General features: G+C 39.3%; 1 protein-coding gene across 10 annotated transcripts in view; it reads right to left on the bottom strand.

Moving 5' to 3' along the window:
* The window catches only part of Atf-2 (Activating transcription factor-2), a 102295-nt gene extending 80615 nt beyond the window's left edge, over positions 1 to 21680 (bottom strand). For 3 of the 10 annotated variants that reach the window (XM_076182110.1, XM_076182120.1, XM_076182119.1), the window contains exons 1-5: positions 21372 to 21505; positions 14631 to 14806; positions 14429 to 14543; positions 5063 to 5202; positions 2907 to 3133 (exon numbers count right to left, since the gene is read on the bottom strand). In XM_076182110.1, the coding sequence (XP_076038225.1) occupies positions 2907 to 3133; positions 5063 to 5202; positions 14429 to 14543; positions 14631 to 14714 (566 nt within the window). In that variant the 5' untranslated portion in view covers positions 14715 to 14806; positions 21372 to 21505. The other 7 variants (XM_076182114.1, XM_076182111.1, XM_076182112.1 and 4 more) reach the window with 7 other exon arrangements.
* Positions 21681 to 22312: the final 632 nt, after the last annotated feature.

Below are 22312 nucleotides of genomic sequence, written 5' to 3'. Positions count from 1 at the left end.
CCTCCTTTATATATAGGTACTATATTTGCTTTTTTCCAATCTTCTGGAACTTTTCCTTCTTTTAAGGAACTGCTTATTATGCTATGTATTTTGTCTGCCAGTTCATTCCTGCATTCTTTCAGAATCCAGTTTGCTATTTCATCTGGCCCATGCGATTTTCTGACATCAAAATTACCCAAGTGTGTCAATATTTCATTCTTTGTTACTTCTATTTCTTCCATAGGGGGGACTTTTTCTTTCCACTCAATCTCTTCAGGTTGTATATTTTCCCTTGTAAACACTGATTTAAAATGTTTGTTCATAATTTCTGCCATTTCCATTTCCTCAGTGTATTCAACTCCTCCTTGTCTTAATTTCTCCAAGTCTTGTTTGTTTTTCAGTTTATTGTTTACAAATCTGTAGAATAGTTTTGGTTGATCTTTACACTTTTCTATAACATCTTTTTCATATTTTCTTTTTTCCTCTCTGCACTTTTGTACATATTCATTTCTATAACCAGTATATATTTTCCATTTTTCAGGTCTTCTGTCTTTTTTCCATCTGTTCCAGGCTTTGTCTCTTTTGTCTTTTAACTCACTACAACTTTTGTTGTACCAGCATTTTACATATTCTTTTTCTTGTTTTTGTCTTGGGACATACTTTTCCACTCCTTTTTTGTAAATTTTTGTCAAAATATTCCATTTCTCTTCCACTGATGTTTCTTCTTTGTATATTTCTTCCCAGTTTTCTTGTTGGAAGAATTCTCTTATTTTATCAAAGTTTGTTTTTTCATACATCATTCTTCCTTTTCTATATTGTTCATTTCTTTTCATATATTTTTCTTCATTAAGTTCCAGTTCAATCAATATGTGGTCACTTTTACCTATTGGTGTTATATATTCAATCTTGTCCACTATTCTAGGTTCAGAGGTAATTATTAAGTCTAGCCTCGATGGTTCTTCTTCATTTCTATACCTAGTGTTCTCTTGTATCCATTGTGTCATTGAATGGTCAGTAATCATCTCAAGTAGAGCATTTCCCCATGAGTCATCACCACTCTTTACTGTCATTTCTTCCCAGCAGATTTCTTTGCAATTAAAGTCGCCCATCATAACTATTCTTCCTCCGTCTTCCATTATTTTAGTTAATGCTATCTTTGTGTCCTCTAACATACTTTTATATTCACTCTCCTCCCATGAGGCTGTTTTCGGAGGCACATAATTGATCACAAATTTTCTGCTCTTCTTATCTCTGTCTTCCACTTCTATCATAATCATCTCTACTGTATTCTTTCCATATATGACACCTTTCACGTTTATATCCTTCTTAGTCAGGAACATAACTCCACCCCCTTGCTTTTTCTCTCTGTTTCTAATCCAATAATTGTATGCATCATGTCCTACACTGTTGGGTGGTAGTGGGCCTTTTAATTTTGTTTCTACAATTCCCATTATGTCCGGTTCTTTTTCTTTCAAATAATCATTCAGCTCATTCAATCCTGTTATTAATCCATCTATATTTGTGTAAGACACTCTTAGTTTTCTGCCACTTCCATTGTGTTCTCTGTTTCCCTTATGTTTTTCTTTTGTATGTCGAACTTCCTTAGTTTCATGTTCACTACTCTCCAATAGAATCTCTCTTTCTCTGACTCCGTTCTGTTCTCGTTTTTTGCCTTAGCTTCCAGTCTTTTCTGCTTTTCTTCCTCTCTTTCCTCTTTATTCATTTCTCTTTTTATCCATATCTTTTTGTATTGTTCACTTGTTGCTAGTTTCCCTGTTTTGGATAAGATATTCTCTGCCGTTGTTTGTGACTTGAATTTAATCTTAATTGGTCTGGTCTTGTCTGTGCTATACTTTCCGAGTCTAAATTTCTCTTCGATTTGTTTCATAATTTCTGGTTCATCTTCCTGAACTGATTCTAGTAATTGGCTTACTTTTTCATTTTCCTCTTTGATTCTTGTGGTTCTATCTGTGTTGTGTTTCTCTTCCATTCCTAATATAATTATACATTTCTTCTTGTCTGCTAAATCCCTTACTATATTCTCCTTTTGTCTCATCACTTTAATAACTGAGTCTTCAGTATGTTCTTTCAATTGCTGTTTGACTATGTCAGTGAATGAAACCTTATTTCCTTCTTGGGTTTTCTTCCAATTTTTACTTTCTTTAGCTATCGTTTCTCTGTTTTCTTTACTATTCTTCTTCAATTCCTCATTCTCCACCTTTACCTCTCTTAACTGTCTTTTTAGGTCTTCTATTTCATCAGTTAAGTTTTTATTCGCCTTTTCCAGTTCTTCTAATCTTTCAACCCTTTGTAAAATGGTGTTCATATGACCTAACCTACTCTCCAAGTCCTCGATCACCTTATCAACCTTCTTCTCTAGTCTTGTCAGTCGGGGGGGGGTTTGTGTCCCCCCCACTCTCTTTAAATCCCTTGAAAATATTCTCATCACTTTCTACTGTATTGTTCCTATCTATACTTCTAATCTTTACATTCTTATTAGACATTCCGTCGTCCTCCAGCTCGTCTTGTGGTCGTTTGTTTACTTTACGGCGGTCTGTTTGGACCAAGTCCTCTACTTCCTCATTACCTTCCATTTTCCCAGCAATCCCTCCCCTTCTCCTCTTTCCTTACTTTCCCACTACCCCACGAGCAATTTCCCCCCACCCTGTAAATACAAAAAGGCACTTCTCTTTGCGTTGGGATCCACAATCTGCACTTTTCTTCAGAACGTTCTTCAAGCCGTCCGTTCGTTGAAAGTGTGTGTGTGTGTGTGTGTGTGTGTGTAGGGGGGAGGGGGGGACAGATTCACAAAAATTATTTTGAGTCACTGAATTTTGTCCATTGCCTCAGAAATTTATTGAATGGGGGTCCATTAAATTAAGGGCTGAGCTTACCACAAAGCTAACTCCGGTGAACATTTGACCTACCTGGCACTTGAACTTGCTGTCACCGTTTTGCTTTGTTGTACGTTAAAAACTGCGGAACTGTTTGAACAGCTGATGGAAGCACAATGAAATGATGGATGTGAGGTAGACGCTGTGGGGTGGCTCAGATCATCCCTCGAGGTAGAAGATATGGTCTCATCTGAATCCACAGGAGGCATGATACGAGGAGTGTCCAGACTTTCTCCTACCGATGCAGCCAATGGCACAGCCTAAGAAGACGAGAGAGGAGGTTCACGCATTTCAATTAAACTAAAAGGTTTAAGAAGGATATAGGCAAGAACTGGTTTACCAACAGAGTGTTTATGAATGGAATAGAATTAGTAACCATGCTACACCAGGGATGTGTCATGTCACCATGGGTTTTCAATATGTACATGGATGGGGTGGTGTGGGAGGTAAATGCAAGGGTAATGAGCCAGGGACTGAAGACAGTTAAAGAAAATGGAGAAAAGTGAGAAATAAGCTAGTTGTTGTTCAGTGATGACACAGCACTTATGGCAGGATTAGAGGGGGGATTAAGGGAGTTAGTGACGGAGTTTGGGAAAGTATGCGAGAGGAGAAACTTGAAACCAAATGTGATGAGATGTGATGTATGGTGATGAGATGTACAAGGGGAGAGGATGACAGCAAATTGGAAGTTTTAAGGGAGAGAGACTGGAGGAAGTGGATAACTTTAGGTACTTTGGGGTGCATGTGGCAAGAAAGGGAGGAGTGGAGTTAAGAGGTAGAAGGTAGACTGAGAGACGTGAGTAAATGCCTTGAGGGATTAAAATGTGTCATGAGAAATAGACATTTGGGAATGGATGAAGGGGTAGTTGTTCCAACAGCACTGTATTGGGCAGAAACATGGAACATAAGAGAGGAAGAAAGCGTTTAAATGTGCTTGAGATGAAATGTCTGAGAAGTATGGTAGGGGTTACAAGGTTGGATAGAGTGAGAAATGAGGTGAAGAGGAGAGTACATACATACATACATATACCAAGGCTTTTTCCCCCTTTCAAGGGAGGTAGCCAAAAAGGGAAAGGCATAAAAACACTCCCACCCATTTCATCCCTAAAAACACTCCACACCCCTCCCACCCTCCCTCTCATCTGAGGAGGAGAGTGGGGGTGGAAAAGGAGTCGGGAGATAAGGTTGATGAAAGAGCATTGGAATGGTTTGGACACATGGAAAGAATGAGTGAAGAAAGATTAGTAAAAGAGGTGTTGAAGGCAGAGGTGGATGGAATGAACACCAGGGGGCAACCAAGGATGAGATGAATGGATGGGGTGAAAGGGCCATTGAGCAAGAGAGGGATGTCTACTGAGGATGGAAGAAAGTAGACAGAGGATAGGGGTGAATGGGGAATGGCTGTGTATTGATATTGTGATGAATGGAAGGATAGGTGAGGGATGGGGATGGAGATTAGGGAGTGATTATGTGTGAATTATATTTTGACACAGCCCAATGGCATTTCTACCCATCTTCAATGTTCTGTATGAGGGGATGGAGACGGGGTGGGGGTGGGATGGGGTGGGAGGTTTGCTGATTAACCACTTCCATACGGTGACGCCTACGTAGGCAGCATGAGGAGCAAGTGGGTACTCGATGATGCCGACATCGCCATCTTGATTATATTTATTGTAGTCGTACCTACGTAATTTCCATTCTCTCTAAACTGGCTTAACCAATTTTCTATGGTTATCAAAATACATGGGTGAAAGAGAACGAACAATTGAGCACTGACTTTATTTTTTATAATGCGATTATTATGACGCAACATCGCACGTCGGGCAGCTAATGCTGCCAGACGTGCGATGTGCCCCGGAGTGAAGAGGTTAAATGAAGTGGGCTTGCTATGGATGCATTGTATCTTACTGCATTGCTTCTGAACCTGGGTGATGAGCGTGATGCAGCGATGACTTGTCATCCATGAGGAACTAAGTTAAAAGGGAGTGAGGGGTGGTGCATATGAGTGGAATGGGTGGAGATGAAATGTGTGGAAGTGGTTTTATGCCTTTTGACTTTGGCTACCTTCTTGGTAAAGGGAAAGAGCCCTTGGTATATGTATGTATTTTCATTACTAGACATGTGAAAATATCATACAGAATTACAAAGAATCAGCAATTGCATTCAGGTCAAAACATTGTTGTGCTTACCTCTGATACTCCTTGAGGTCCAATCCTAAGCTGAGATGCTCGTCTGAATTGCTCATCAAATGGATTTAGATTTATGTCTTGGAATAATCCAACCTCGTCACACTGCCGTAAAAATCTTGTTGGTGTTGGCGTTTGATCTGCTAATAATTGAGATATGTTAAAAAATATAGCAAAACAGTTTTTAACCAATCAATCAATCCACTGACTCTCACCTCCCTTGCAAGAGACCTGTGACCTTAATAAATCTGGCTATGGCCACCATGTTAGTTTATAGGTCATTCAGCTTTATTGACATCAAGACAAAATTTTTACACTGAATGGTCTCACACTGTAAGGAAATACAATTAATTTGGAAGTGGGTACAAACAACTTCACCATGTAGTTAATGAATGGAATAAACTTCCTGCAGTGGCAGTGCAATGTAGTTCAGTTCGAAGTTTTAAGATTCGTTTAGATAAACACCTAAGCAAGATGCTGTAATGCCTGCCATTTATTTTATTTATTTATTTGTTATTATTTGTCTGTTTATTATTTCCTTGACTATCACTATTATCTACCTGTCAATTTATTATTATTTACTATTTATCTGTTTGCTTATTATTTAACTTAGGTGAAGTTAAATAATAAGCAAACAGGTAAATAGTAAATAATAATAAATTGACAGATAAGTGGTTGGGGGGAGAAGGAGTATGTGAGAGAAAAATTTGACACAGCCTGTATTCTCCTTTTCTGCATGAGGTGATGGAGATGGGGGGGTCACCGATCTAATGAAGCAGCCTTCCTGTGGATGTGCTGTGTCTTGCGACACTACTATAAAACATACAATGACACAATGGGTAAAGGAAAACAGATTTAGAAATAAAGAAGAACCATCAAGACTAAACTTATTATTTACATCAGAACCTATTATTGTAGACAAAATTGAATACAGTACACCAATTGCAGAGTGACCATATGCTACTCTAGTTAGAATTACATACATAAATACATACATATACCAAGGCTTTTTCCCCTTTACAAGGGAGGTAGCCAAAAAGGAAAAGGCATTAAATCATTCCCACCCATTCCATCCCTGAATACACTCCACACCCCTCCACCCTCCCTCTTATCTTAGCACCTCCTGGATGACGGGTCATCCCTGCACCTTGTCCACTGCCCTGGGTCAGAAGCAGTGTCGCAAGACACAGCACATCCACAGCAAGGCCGCTTCATTAAATCGGCGACCCCCCCTCTCCGTCCCCCCATGCATAAAAGGAGAAGACGGGGAGAAATCCCTTCCGGCTACGTCAAATTTTGCTCACACATACTACCTCACCCCCCATCCCCCCCGCCCATTCCACCTCATGCATCACAACATCATCCATATACAATCATTCTCCATTCACCCGTCTTCTGTCCTCTCCCGTCCTTCCTCAACAGACATTCCCCTCTTCCCCCATGCATAAAAGGAGAAGACGGGGAGAAATCCCTTCCGGCTACGTCAAATTTTGCTCACACATACTACCTCACCCCCCATCCCCCCTGCCCATTCCAACTCATGCATCACAACATCATCCATATACAATCATTCTCCATTCACCCCTGTCTTCTGTCCTCTCCCGTCCTTCCTCAACAGACATTCCCCTCTTCCCCAAAGCCCCCTTCACCCCATCCATCCACCTCCCCCCTCTCCGTCCCCCCATGCATAAAAGGAGAAGACGGGGAGAAATCCCTTCGGGCTGCGTCAAATTTTGCTCACACATACTACGTCACCCACCATCCCCACGCCCATTCCACCCCATACATCACAACATCATCCATATACAACCATTCTCCATTCACCGCTGTCTTCTGTCCTCTCCCGTCCTTCATCAACAGACATTCCACTCTTCCCCAAAGCCCCCTTCACCCCATCCATCCACCTCATCCTAGGACGTCCCCTCATGTTCACTCCCTCCACATCTGCCTTCCATACCTCTTTTACTAGTCTTTCTTCACTCATTCTTTCCATGTGTCCAAACCATCCCAATACTCTTTCATCAACCCTATCTCCCAACTCCCTTTCCACCCCCGTTCTTCTCCTCACCTCCTCATTTCTCACTCTATCTAGCCTAGTAACCCCCATCATACTTCTCAGACACCTCATCTCAAACATTCAAACTCCTTCTCTCTTATGTTAGAATTAAAGGAAGATATATAAATAAAGAGAAATAAGAAACACAGAAAAGGAAGACGGATGTATGGTAAAACAGACTTTGAGAAACTTAGAAAAAAAATTCTTAAAGAGAGCTGGGAAAAATTCTACAAAGAAGAAACACAAGTGGAAGAAAAATGGATGATTCTGATGAAAATGTATAAAGGAGTGGATAAATATGTCCCAAAGGAAAAACAAGAAAAGGAGTACATTAAATGCTGGTTTAATAGAAGGTGCAGTGAAGCAAAAGATAGAAGAGACAAACCTTGGAATAGAGAAAAGACAGAAAACCTAGAAAGTGTCAATTATATGTTAATCAAAGGAACAAATATGTAAAAATATGCAGGGAAGAAAAATGTAACTATGAGAAAGACATAATAGAAAAATGTAAGGATCAGCCAAAGCTATTCTATAGATATGTAAATGGGAAACTAAAAAAACAATCAGGAAATAGTGAAGCTACACCAAGGGAATACAGAATGCACAGATATAGAAATGGCTGAAGTAATGTGCAAACATTTCAAGTCAGTTTTCACTAGAGAAAAAATACAACATCAGGATGAAGGGAGAGAAGTGAAATCACCTCCCCATGAAGGAAATAATGGTAAAACAGAAGGAAATAATGGTAAAACAGGAAGAAATAATGGATCAAATAATGAACCTTGATGCCAGGAAATTGCACGGCCCAGATGGAATAGCAAATTGGATATTAAAAGAATGTAAAGAAAACTAGCAGACAAAATATATAACAAAATAAGTTACTCGCTCAAAGAAGGAAAAATGCCGATATTGTTCCAATTTATAAAGGAAGAAATAAGGAAGACCCAACAAATTACAGAATGGTTTCCCTTACAAGCACAGTAGCTAAAATCTGTAAAAAAGTTATAAAAAGATGGATAAAGCATCTGGAGGATAACAATATACTGAATCTGAAACAATTTGGACTAATTTGATCTGTTTTTACTCAAGACTACTAGATATAATACAAGAAAGGGATGGATGGGGCCGATTGTGCTTTCCTGGATCTACAAAAAGCTTTTGATATAGTCCCTCACAAAAAACTGTTACATGAGCTTCTTTGCAGATGATGCAAAATTGTTAAAGAAAGTGAGTATTGAAATGGACTATGACTCACTACAGAGATCTGAACAAGGTATGGGAATGGAGTCACAAGTGGGAAGTGGAATTCAACATTAAGAAATGTAGCATAATGGAATTTGGAAAAAGTAAAAAAAAAGATTAGTGCATAGAGGGATTTGGGAGGAACGTCAATGTAGTAGTATTAGGAGACCTTAATGCTAGTGTAGGAAATGAACCAATTGATGGAGTGGTTGGGAAATGTGGAGTTCCAGGAAAGAATCATAGTGGAGAGTTGATGGTGGAGATGTGTCTAGAGAGTTGATGATAGCAAATACAGTGTTTAGGAAGAAAGTCAAGCATAAATACTCATGGGAGAGGGTGGTGGATGGAAGGGTGGTAGATACAGCATTAATGGACTATGTATTGGTAGATAGAAGTATAATAGGAAGAGTTAAGGATGTTCTAAGGGGAGAGAGTGGGGGGGATATAAGATAATTTTTTGGTGGAAGGTAAGTTGAGAGTGGAGGATAGATGGAGAAAGAGGAAAAGGACAAAAGGCAGAGAGGTGCATAGAGTGAACTCTTTAAATGAGAAGGAAAAGGAGAAGGAGTACAAGAAGAAGCTGAGAGAGGAGTGGGAGGGAGTGAAGGATAGAGTACAACTAGGAGTGGAGGAGGAGTGGGGATGGTTCAAGGAGGGAGTCACAAGGTGTGCAAGGATGGTGTGTGGAACAAGAAAGACAGGAGGAAATAGAGGGAAGGGTAGTGAGTGGTGGGATGAGGAAACGAAGAAGGTTGTAGAAGAGAAGAAGCGAGCTATCACAGATTGGTTACAAAATAGGGTGAGGGAGTCATATGAGAGGTACAAAGAAAAGAGAAGAGAAGTAAAGCATAAGATAAAGGAGGCAAAGGGGAAAGCAGATGTGAAATAGGGTAGGAGTATGTTAGAAAATTGTGAAAGTAATAAAAAGATGTTTTGGAAAGAAATTAAGAGAGGAAGAGGAGGCAAATCAAGTAGAGAAGAAAAGGTAAAGGGTGCAGATGGTGAGATGATAATGGAAGAGAAGGCAGTAAGAGGAAGATGGGCAGAGTATTTTAGGGAGTTGCTAAATGTGAAGGAGGATAGGGAGGAAAAGATAGTTTGCAGTGGGAAGTGATAAGAAAATGACCGTGATGAGTGAGGAAAATGGAGGAGAAATAAGGAAGGATAAAGTGAAGGCGGTTGTTAAGATGATGAGAGCAGGTAAGGCACCTGGTCTGGATGGATGCCATGCAGAATGTCTAAAAAAGAGGTACAGTGGTGGTGGACTGGCTGGTGAGGTTATTTAATGTTTGTTAGAGAGAGGGAAGAGTGCCAGAGGACTGGAGGAGTGCCTGTATAGTTCCACTCTACAAGGGAAAAGGGGACAAATGTAACTGTAGTAGTTTCAGAGGGATTAGCTTGTTGAGTGTATTTGGGAAGGCTTATGGGAGGATCTTGATTGAGAGGATTAGGAGAGGAACAGAGGGAGTAATTGGTGAGGAACAGTGTGGATTTAGGACAGGTAGAGGTTACATAGATCAGATTTTTGTGGTAAGACAGATATGTGAGAAAGCTATAGGAAAGGGTAAGGATGTTTTTTGGGCTTTTATGGATCTGGAAAAGGCTTATGACAGAGTAGACAGGAAGGCACTGTGGGAGGTTTTGCAGATATATGGGATGGGAGGAAAGCTTTTAGGAGCTGTAAAGAGTTTTTAAGAGAGTAGTTGAGCATGTGTCAGGATTAGAAATGGAGAGAGCGAGTGGTTTGAGGTAAAGGTGGGACTTCGTCATGGATGTGTTATGTTGCCCTGGCAGCAGACTGGGAGTGAGCATTAAGGGAGAGAGACTGGAGGAAGTGGATAGTTTTAGATACTTGGGTGCAAATGTGGCAGGAAAGGGAGGAGCGGAGGTGGAGGGAGAATGTAGATTGAGAGAAGCGAGTAAATCTCTTGGTGGATTAAAAAGTGTAATAAGAAACAGACATTTGGGAATGGATGCTAAGAGATTGTATGAAGGAGTGATTGAACCAACAGCACTGGAACATAAGAGAGGAAGAGAGAAGGAGTTTGAATGTGTTTGAGATGAGGTGTCTGAGAAGTATGATGGGGGTTACTAGGCGGAATAGAGTGAGAAATGAGGAGGTGAGGAGGAGAATGGGGTGGTAAGGGAGTTGGGGATAAGGTGGATGAAAGTGTATTGGGATGGTCTGGACACATGGAAAGAATGAGTGAAGAAAGACTAGTAAATGAGGTATGGAAGGCAGATGTGGTAGGAGTGAACATGAGGGGGCATCCTAGGATGAGATGGATGGATGGGGTGAAAGGGGCTTTGGGGAATAGGGACATGTCTGTTAACCACTTCACTCCGGGCCGAAATCTCGCGGGCAGCATTAGCTGCCAGACGTACGATGTTGCGTCATAATACTCGCATCATAAAAATAGTCACAGCTTATATTGATCGTTCTCTCTTTCACCCTGTGAATTTTGATAACCATAGAAAATGTGATGAAGCCAGTTTACAGAGTATGTCAGTTACACAGGGACAACTACAATAAATATAATCAAGACGCCGATATGGCAGCCTCGCGTAGCTACTTGCTCCTCATGCCGCCTACGTAGGAGGCACCGTATGGAAGAGGTTAAGGAAGGTCGGGAGAGGACAGAAGATGGGTGAATGGAAAATGGTTGTATATGGATGATGTGATGCATGAGGTGGAATGGGTGGGGGGATGGGGGGTGAGGTAGTATGTGTGAGAAAAATTTGACACAGCCTGAAGGGATTTCTCCCCGTCTTCTCCTTTTCTGCATGAGGGGACGGAGAGGGGGGGGGGGTCACCGATTTAATGAAGCAGCCTTGCTGTGGATGTGCTGTGTCTTGCGACACTGCTTCTGACCCAGGGCAGTGGACAAGATACAGGGATGACACGTCATCCAGACGGTGCCATGATAAGAGGGAGGGTAGAGGGTGAAGGGGAGGGGAATGTATTAGGGATGGAATGGGTGGGAATGGTTTTTTATGCCTTTGTTTTTTGGCTACCTCCCTTGTACATACATACATATACCAAGGCTTACCCCTTACAAGGGAGGTAGCCAAAAAGGAAAAGGCATAAAATCATTTCCACCCATTCCATCCCTGAATACACTCCACACCCCTCCACCCTCCCTCTTATCTTAACACCTCCTGGATGACGGGTCATCCCTGCACCTTGTCCACTGCCCTGGGTCAGAAAGCAGTGTTGCAAGACACAGCAAGGCTGCTTCATTTAATCGGCGACCCCCCTCTCTGTCCCCCCATGCATAAAAGGAGAAGACGGGGAGAAATCCCTTTGGGCTGGGTCAAATTTTGCTCACACATACTACCTCACCCCCATCCCCCCACCCATTCCACCTCATGCATCACAACATCATCCATATACAACCATTCTCCATTCACCCCTGTCTTCTGTCCTCTCCCATCCTTCATCAACAGACATTCCCCTCTTCCCCAAAGCCCCTACACCCCATCCATCCATCTCATCCTAGGACATCCCCTCATGTTCACTCCCTCCACATCTGCCTTCCATACCTCTTTTACTAGTCTTTCTTCACTCATTCTTTCCATGTGTCCAAACCATCCCAATACTCTTTCATCAACCCTATCTCCCAACTCCCTTTCCACCCCTGTTCTCCTCCTCACCTCTCTCATTTCTCACTCTATCTAGCCTAGTAAGCCCTATCATACTTCTCAGACACCTCATCTCAAACACATTCAAACTACTTCCCTCTTCCTCTCTTATGTTCCATGTTTCTGCCCCATACAGTGCTGTTGGCACAATCACTCCTTCATACAGTCTCCTCTTAGCATCCATTCCCAAATGTCTATTCCTCATTACACTCTTTAATCCACCAAGGCATTTACTCGCTTCTCTCAATCTACATTCTACCTCCACCTTCACTCCACCTTTTCCTGCCACATTTGCACCCAAGTATCTAAAACTATCCATTTCCTCCAGTCGCTCTCCCTTAATGCTCACTTCCAGTCTACTGCCACTTTCACCCCTTGTACATCTCATCACCTTACTTTTACCCAATTTATCTTTAGCTTTCTTCTATCACATACTCTCCCAAACTCTGTCACCAACTTCTTCAATCCCTCCTCCGATCCTGCCACAAGCGCAGTGTCATCCGCAAACAACAGTTGGCTCACCTCCCACTTTTCTCCATTTTCTTTAACTATCTCCAATCCCTGACCCACTACCCTTGCATTTACCTCTCGCACCACCCCATCCATGTTTAAGTTGAACAGCCAGGGCGACATAACGCATCCTTCACAAAGTCCCACCTTTACCTCGAACCACTCACTCTCTCCATTTCTAATCCTGACACATGCTCTACTACTCTCATAAAAACTCTTGACAGCTCCCAGTAGCTTTCCTCCTATCCCGTATATCTGCATAACCTCCCACAGTGCCTTTCTGTCTACCCTATCGTAAGCCTTTTCCAGATCCATAAAAGCCCCAAAAAAATCCTTCCCCTTTCCTATAGCTTTCTCACATATCTGTCTTACCACAAAGATCTGATCTACACAACCTCTACCCGTCCTAAATCCACACTGTTCCTCACCAATTACTCCCTCTCTTCCTCTCCTAATCCTCTCAATCAAGATCCTCCCATAAGCATTCCCAACTACACTTAACAAGCTAATCCCTCTGAAACTACTACATTCACACTTGTCCCCTTTTCCCTTGTAAAGAGGAACTATACAGGCACTCCTCCAGTCCTCCGGCACTCTACCCTCTCTCCAGCAAACATTAAATAACCTCATCAGCCAATCCACCATCACTGTACCTCCTTTTTTTAGACATTCTGCATGGCATCCATCCAGACCAGGTGCCTTACCTGCTTTCATCATCTTAACAACTGCCTTCACTTCATCCTTCCTTATTTCTCCTCCATTTACCTCACTCATCACAGTCATTTTCTTAGCATTTCCCACTGCAGCTATTTTTCTCTCCCTATCCTCCTTCACATTTAGCAACACCCTAAAATATTCTGCCCATCTTCCCCTCACTGCCTTCTCTTCCATTATCATCTCTCCATCTGCACCTTTTACCTTTTCTTCTCTACTTGATTCGCCTCCTCTTCCTCTCTTAATTTCTTTCCAAAACATCTTTTTATTACTTTCAAAAATTTTTGTGATACTCTTACCCCATTTCACATCTGCTCTCCTCTTTGCCTCCTTTACCTTTTGCTTTACTTCTCTTTTCTTTTCTTTGTACCTCTCATATGACTCCCTCGTCCTTGTAAGGGGGGGAAAAGCCTTTGTTATATGTATGTAAAAAAAGGATATAAGGACAATATAAAATTGGTGAAAAAGAAGTAAAGAAAGAGGGATCTGAAGAAGACCTGCGAGTGATCATCACAAAAGATATGTCCCCTGACAAACATATTAACAGAATTGTTGGCAAAACCTATAATTTGCTAAAATCAATAAAAGTGGCTTTTACTTACTTGGATGAAGAAATGGTAAAGAAAATACTAGTCACATTGATAAGGTCTAAATTGGAGTACACAGCATCACTATGGTCACCCAGTACAAAAAAGAATATAAAGAAGATTGAGAGAATCCAGAGAGCAACTACGGAGCCTCAACACTATCAAAACTCTTATATGAAGAAAGATTGTTAAAATTGGAGTTGCTGACTCTGGAACAAAGAAGAGAAAGAGTGACTTGTTGACCTTCTAGAGAATTATGAAAGGCATGGCAGTCCTTGATAGAGAAGATTTACTAAATTGGGATAAGAGAAACACAATAGGACATGGAAAGAAGCTAAAAAAGGACAGTTATAGAAGAGACTTGAAAAAGAATGGCTTTCTCCCACAGAGTGGTGGATGTATGGAACATATTAGACAAAACAACAGTGTGTGCAAAAACAATACAAGAATTTAAGAGCAAACTAGATATGGCAAGATACGAAGACAGGACACCATGAGCATAGTTCCCCTTCCCGTATGATACAACTAGGTAAATTATATGATTAATAATATTCATCATTAAATATGACTTCTTGATTGGTAGGAACAGCTCTCATACAAAAAAGGAACACAACTTACCAATGCCAAACCCAGCATGTCTGGCTAAAGATGGTGTGGAATGATCTGCCCCAATTGAAAGCTGCATATCATGGCGCCTCTGATGAACCATTAGATGATCTTCATTCGTAAAACTCTGGGAAAAAAAAAATACAAAAATTATGTAATATGCCTGTATTTCTGATCTGGTGTTGTGTTCATTTCATTTTACAAATGGACTCACCATTCCACAACCTGGCTGTGAGCAGCCAAAGGGCTTGTCCACTTCCCCCATGATGGAGACCTTCTTTGACACCTTGTCACTCATGTATGATGATCTGACTTGTCCTTTGGCCCATAAAGGACCAGACAAGTCACCCACAGCTGGGCCAGTGTGAAGCAAGTCTCAGTTAACACAATCTGGAAGAGGATAATAGTTAATAATACTGAAAACTGACTATATAATTATATGCTGCCAATACCTTACATACTTTTGAGGCATAGCAATGAGCCAAAGCCACAAGGTATTTGTCTCTATCAGAGAGACTCCTCTCAAGGGAATACTCAGCCACTTTTTTTTTTTTTTTTTGAGGCCTTGGAGATGAATGTTACAAGTACAACACTAGCTCTTAAATACCTGTTTCACATACTAGTCCCCTGATGGCTCCAAAATATATATAACTGTGATTTATCAAATCAGGATTACAATTGAAATGTATTGTTGAAAAAAATAATAATAATTTAAAAAGAAACCCACAAGCACATTGATAGCCTTGCTTTAACCACTTCAGTATGAAAGAAATTCTCGCCCCCAGCATCGGCTTCCATATGTATGATGCATCACACTACTCATTATCAAATACTGTACAAAGTTACTGCTGTACTACTCATTCTCTTTTACTCTGAATAATAATAAACATAAAAAACATTATCAACTCAGTTCACACCATCCCTGGGTAACTCATGTATAAAAAAAAAAAAAAAAAAAAAAAATATACACCAGTATATATATATATATATATATACATAATCAAGACACTAATGCTGGTATCCTCATGTACCCACTCGTGCCTCATGACACCTATGTAGGTGTCATCGTACTGAAGTGGTCAATGGTACCTTGGAACTTGAACACCCCTGAGTTCAAGTAATCTGGAATCTGAACAAAATTTTCCAAAGAAAATTTTGCCCAGGAAGGCAAATTTCTTTATGGCACTCCAAACGTATATGAAGATGGTGCCATATTTGGGTTGTACATACATATACCAATGGCTTTTTCCCCCTTACATAAAAGGTAGCCAAAGTCAAAGGCATAAATCCACTCCCAACCATTTCATCCCCACATACTCCACTCCTCCCTCCCTCTTTTCTTGGCTCCTCCTGGATGATGGATCATTCCTACATCTCGCCCACTGCCCTGGGTCGGCAAATCCACAGCAAAGCCACTTCATTTAACCAGCAACCCCCCTCTCTGTCCCCTCATGCAGAAAAAGAGAAGACAGGGAGAAATCCCTTTGGGTTACATCAAAAAATCATTCACACATACTCCGTTACCTCCACCATCCCCCACCCACTCCCTTCCATGCATCAAAGCATCATCTATACACAACCATTTTCCACTCACCCCTATCTTCTGCCTTCTCCCTTCCTTCCTCAATAGACATTCCCCTCTTTCCCAAAGCCCCTTTTACCCCCCTCCATCTCATCCTTGGTTTCCCCCTCATGTTCACTTCCTCCACCTCTACCTTCCACATCTCTTTTACTAATCTTTCTTCACTCATTCCATATGTTCAAACCATCCCAATACTCTTTCATCAATCCTATCTCCCAACTCCCTTTCCACCCCATTCTCCTCTTCATTTCTCATTCTATCCAGCCTAGTATCCCTACCATATTTCTCAGGCATTTTATCTCATATTTAAACTCAAATTTGTGTTATACATTATAAAGTTGTGATTACATAACATTAAAATGTAAAGTTAAAATATAAAAAACCGATATACAAAACCCAGAAGCACATCATTCAATAGCCTCTTTTTTTTACTGACAGTGTCATACCAATTCAATGGCATATATTGTAGCAATTTTGTTCTTCACTGCTGAATGTGGATAAATGATCAACTGAATATTATATTAAAACCAGAAACCTTTACAAAATCTTAAAGATATTTATGGTATCTTCATACTGTTATTAATAGGTATCTTACATACAGTATCTACAGTACTTTAACTAGAAATAATGGTGATGTGATATGTGCCATAATTTCATTTTGTATTTCAATTGGAAATACAGTAAACCCTCAATATATTGTACCTCATTACAGGTTTCCCCTACATCCCTGAAAACCAGATTGAATAACAAACGATTGGATAGCAAACTTAAGTTTTAATAGGATTTAATTTAATGGGGAAAATAGCATTGGCCTGGCCTATGTTGAGAGAGACGTAACACTTTTCCATGCCATCCAGAGGTAGTGTTACAGATGCATTGTTTTTTATACAGTGGTTTCCCAGTAGGCTTATATCCACTGGAAAGAGCAAAAAAGATGCTCTGTAAAACGCCATTAGCCACTAGTTACCCGATCCCACACCACACACACCTTTCATGACTAGTCTTACAAGTTTTGATGGGTAGCCAATGGAGTGTGGGTGGCACTGCAATTGCGTGTTTGTTTAAGGTTTGGTGATCATATAATTGAAAGCCTACATCCAAAAACAAGTGGTATCAATTCAAAAGGGTTGAATGAAATATCAGATATCAATCCATCGAATGGCAAGGGAAACCTGTATAGTGATTTTCGGATATAATGAGTGCCATTTTCCAGCCGAACTACCTATTGATACATCAAACTTACTTTGTTATATGTGATGGAAGTTCACAAAGAATGATGCTGTCAGATATATTGAATGCCATATTCTTTCCAAACTACAAAATGCTATTGGTGAAAGCATCTGAGATGGAAAATAAGGTTAATCTTCCATTTCTTATATAATAAATCTTTTAGATATATCAAACTTTCAGCCATAACAACCAAGCCTTCCCCCCAGATTAGTTCAATATATCAAGGGGTTATCATAATGGTAAATTGGCAGCAGATAGTACCAAAATAACAATAATCATTCTACTTTTATTGTGCAGCCAAATGTCTTTATTGCTCTTTCTGGTACATTTATTAGTCTTCCCTGTATACACAAGCCAGTAAATTTGTAGTTGTGCACACCTACGCAATATAGCAATAGAAAATTAATTATTAATTTTTAAATTATAACAGATCAATGTAACATGTGATTTTCTTGGCAGAAATCAGTAACAAAAATATTGCCAAAACTTATTTACTAACAAACAAAGTCGCGGCAGTTGAATGATACACCATGTTTGTTTTAATAGATGCAATGGTCGAAGAAATGAAAGGATGATAAATTAATCTATTTTAACCTAACTAACCTATGTAACCTAAACAACAATTAGTAAATCGGTACCTCAAATTCTAAAGATCATCCGGGTCGTCATCATCGTCACAGATCCTGATGGCCTGATTTTTATTATACCTCGGGCAATTAACAGACAATAGCAGAACCCCATGTTCTCTCAAAGTCCAAGGAAGCCCTATGTCTTTGTAACAGCATTTATTAACGTCACCTGGAGTTGGAGAACACCCAGTCCACAATGTGAAAGCCATGGTCTGATAGTGACTGGACTGGCATGGCATCTGAACCATATCGTAGCAGCTTCATTCATTAGTAAATTTGCTTGTAGCAAGGTTTTTTGTTCTTTATTTCAGCCAAGAAAATCACATATCATGTTCATATATTATAATCAATGAAATTAATATTTAATTTTCAAATGTTTAATTTTCCAATGTTATATTGCGTAGGTGTGCATAACTGAAATAATACCCACAAGCCTACAGATGCCAATGCTGCACATCTAACTTTTAAATAGTCTGAAGTCACAGGTTAGTAATGAGCACTGATATATCAAAATTCATTAGGACAGTTGAATGCCTGGTGTAAGTAGTTGACAGTAGTAAAATATCCAGTAGCCTAAAATCTTAGAATAAAACCCTACTAAAAAGCTCAATGAAAATGTGGATTTTTTTATTCTTTTCTAAATATTTATTCCTTGGCAAATTATACATCAGCCCATTTTATAAGGCAAGAAATAAAGTATGATATCAAATTTCCACCTAAGTTATCTAGGACCAAAATCAATAAGGGTAGCAATAGCTACCAAACTGTTCCAAAATTTACAATACACTACTATAACAACAATATGAATAAGAACTTAAATGATCTTCATCTTGAAATCAAACAAGTAACTAAAAATCTTCATCATACAAACCAATCTCACTTCTCCCCACCATATCAAAGTAATAAGCAACAGCCACCAGATTAGCCCACAAGTCACTCAAGGAGGACAGTGTTGTTGCCTGAGTATGGGTAGCATACAGCAGTGTAAAATGAGGTGTTCAGCATTTTCTGTGATGGTTGCATCTGAGACAGTTTGTTTCTATGGCCAGGCCTATTCTGTGTTGATATTGTCTTATAGTTGGATGATGACCTTAACACAGTTGTACAAGTGTAGTTCTTCATTCTTTGGAGGAGTTTTCTGTGGGGCTAATGTCTGGAGGGGTTTGTTGGAAGAGGGAGTTGAGTGGTTCATCTCAGAGTGCTTGTTTTGTGATCTGGGTATATTTTTGTGTGGATGTACTGTATGGAAAAGGTGGTAAATTGCTGTAGATATTTGAGTAATATATATATATTTTTTGTATAATTTGTAAGGTGTCTATATTTCCCTGGTTATTAGGGAATCAACTATGTAAGAAGGGTCAAGTTTGTTTTTCAAGAATTATGGTATGTGATTAAGAGTTCCCATCTGTTGTCCAAAGCCCATGCTTGTGACCGAATTTAATGTTTATTTTCTTGATTTTCACTGTCAGATCTTTGAAGTGTTGCCTGAAACTCATGTATCAAAAGTCCTAGAATTTTTGGGATCTTTTCCAATTGAAGGATTTGCCCATTAGTTCTTGCATGTCTACATAAGCTTGGGTGTTCTTAGTTGCTATTTTGTTGTTGCTATGCTGGGTTATTATTATCAGGTTCTGTACAGGTGTGTGCTTCAGTGTTATGTTCTACACCTGGTATTCGGAGATCATTTGTAAACAGGTTGAGTAGTGCTGAAGAGAGTATTGCCACTCTGGGAACTCCACTGTACAGCCTTTTAGTCCCAAATATTTAGTTGTTTTAAGTTACTCTGCACTGTTTACTAGCTAAGTGTATGTATAGGAACTTTATTAAATGCCTTGTTCATATTTACTACAATGACCTTTTTTTCTAGTGGTGCTCTTGCTAAATCCCTCCAGCACTTGTTTTATGTTCATGAAAAATATGCTGGTGGATCAGCCTTCCTTGAACCTATATTGGTCCGAGGTGAGTATATTAGTTATTTTTCTTTTACCTATCACTCTTTCCATAAATTTAGCTATGATGGATACTAATGAAATAGGTCTGTCAATTTTTTTTTTCTTATTTAGTTTTCATATGGGTATTGCATGTGCTCTTTTCCATATTGTTAGAATTTTGTTGTATAACATAGTGTGGTTCAATATGCCATGGCTTGAGTGCTACATACTGCAACTATAAGTGGTAGTACTACTTACTAAAAGATTCCAACAGCAAAGAACCTGACACATTTTAGTTATTATTCATCATCCCATCCCTACTCCCTACCTCTGAAGCAAGATGTGCCTATGACAGGGCAGTACTTGATCCCTGGATTGTGCCCATAAATTCAGTCAGAATGTTGAACAAGCAAAACCATGCATAGGTGATATGCAATTTAGAAAAAAAAATTGTTAATTAAAGTAACAATCTGTTTCTTTAAAAGGGTGTACCGTGGACAATATGGTAATACTACTAGGGGAAAAATAGTGTAATTTTTTCATGTTTTGGGAAGGAATATGATACAGTATACTTAAGATTTCACACTATTGTCCTCAGAGGCAGGTACTGCTATTGTATCCTCCTTTTTGCCTCAAATATAGAGGAGTGAAAGAGTGATGATTTCTCGTTTCTCTATCTTCCTAACTCCCTTTCAATGAAAAAGCATATAAATATGAGAAAAAATATAGAGATCTAATTACAAATATGAGTGATAGCATACATTCTTTTAAAAGGGAGGGTGTTGAAATCAGGCAACCCAGACTACCACAGATGTTAATAGAAATGATGAATGGTGACTATTGGCAAGATCATTTCATTTTATTTATCGTCAAATATATATTACCCCAATAGAGTTACCTTATACCATAAAAACTAAATTCAAACAAAAAATTATCACATGCTAACCTAACATTTAAATAACCATAACAAAAGTATAATTTTCTATAACTTCACCATATTTACCACATATACTGGGAAAGTGGTGGACTTCAGTGTAAAAAATTGTAAATGAAGTTTGAAATGCTCATTATTATGCTGTGCTCAATCCTCATTAAAACAAAATTCAGTGGCATATGAAAGTCATCATATAATTAATAGCATTTCTAGTATCACAAAAATCAAACTTTAATCCTGTTAAATCACCACGATATGTGCCACCATAAGCAACAGAACCTACCACAGTACGTCTAAATTAGCGTGTATACATCCAACCATAATTCTTATAACCCTGACAGTTTGAACATATATATTGTATCACATTACCAGGTTGTTTTACACAAAGCCTCTAAAGTCTATCAACACTTTTCTCAGCCATATGACAGTTAATATTCTCTTAGAGTTGGCTAGTTCTTATAAATGTACTCATTTGTTTCAGTTCTTGCAAAGGAGGCACAATCGACAAGGGTGAAATTTCGTCATCCTGAATAAAGTTTACTTGTTATTGCACTGTAGTGGAAAGGTCAACGCCTATATTGCAAACCTAACGTAAACAGTAAACATTCACAATATATTCAAACGTAAACATCTTCAGAGATTGACTCACGTCCGTTATAGTTCTCACTTGCTTACATAATTCCAGTATACACGGCTAACAACTGCAATGTTGTTCCACACAGCTTTGTTTACACCAGCGACATGCTCACCCGGAAATCTACTCCTTTTATCTACGAATCACCAGAATTCATGAAGACTGTTTCAGATCTATCTACATGTATAAGTTTCCTCATAGTACCAAAAAATACGATTAGACACTCTATATACTTGACGCAACACTTATACCTAACAATTTAAGAGAAGTAGCGGGAGATGCGCAAGTTACTCCATATACCCTATGACCCGTAATAATGTCCTAAATGTGGCACGGAACATATGGTAATTTATTCAATTTTATTTAGAAATTTAGGAAGAGACATTTCATATAGCCGACATATTTCTACAGCATTATGTAACATATTGAATTTTCCCAAGAAGGCAGAACCTGTCCTGCTTGTTTACTTTTGGTGTGCTACACTGCAGCGTGACAATCACGCAAGCAGATGCAGCGTAGTACGTTCTTGTTGTAATATACGCTTGCAAAATGAATGATAATTTGCCTAAACCACGGTTGTAATATTTTCTTCACGAGCTATCATTTGGTGAAATATTTATGGCAGAATAAAATACGCTTGAAATTTTACAAGGAAATATTGAATCGGTTGTGCTGTTTTGGAGTTACTCCTCACCAAAACAGTGACTTTTTTTCAGTTGTCACATATGTATGGATATATCCCGAATATGTTCTTTATACTCAATAGGTTCTTAATTATAGGGAACGAAAATGTACAAACTTAAAAACATCACTCGTAGTACTTGTATTTGTTGTTTCTGTCAACGATTTTTGAACAGTACAATTAAAACAAGTAATATTAGATTTTTTCATTAGAACGTTAATAACAATGAGTGTTAAGCTGATTTTGTTTCATATTTTCAGAGGCCCTACCCGAA

This window comes from Oratosquilla oratoria, unplaced genomic scaffold (genome assembly GCF_046742065.1).
Source record: "Oratosquilla oratoria isolate Oo_2021 unplaced genomic scaffold, ASM4674206v1 SCAFFOLD50, whole genome shotgun sequence".
NCBI lineage: Eukaryota > Metazoa > Arthropoda > Malacostraca > Stomatopoda > Squillidae > Oratosquilla > Oratosquilla oratoria.
The sequence above is the reverse complement of the archived record's forward strand: the minus strand, read 5'-3'. Positions and strand labels throughout refer to the sequence as shown.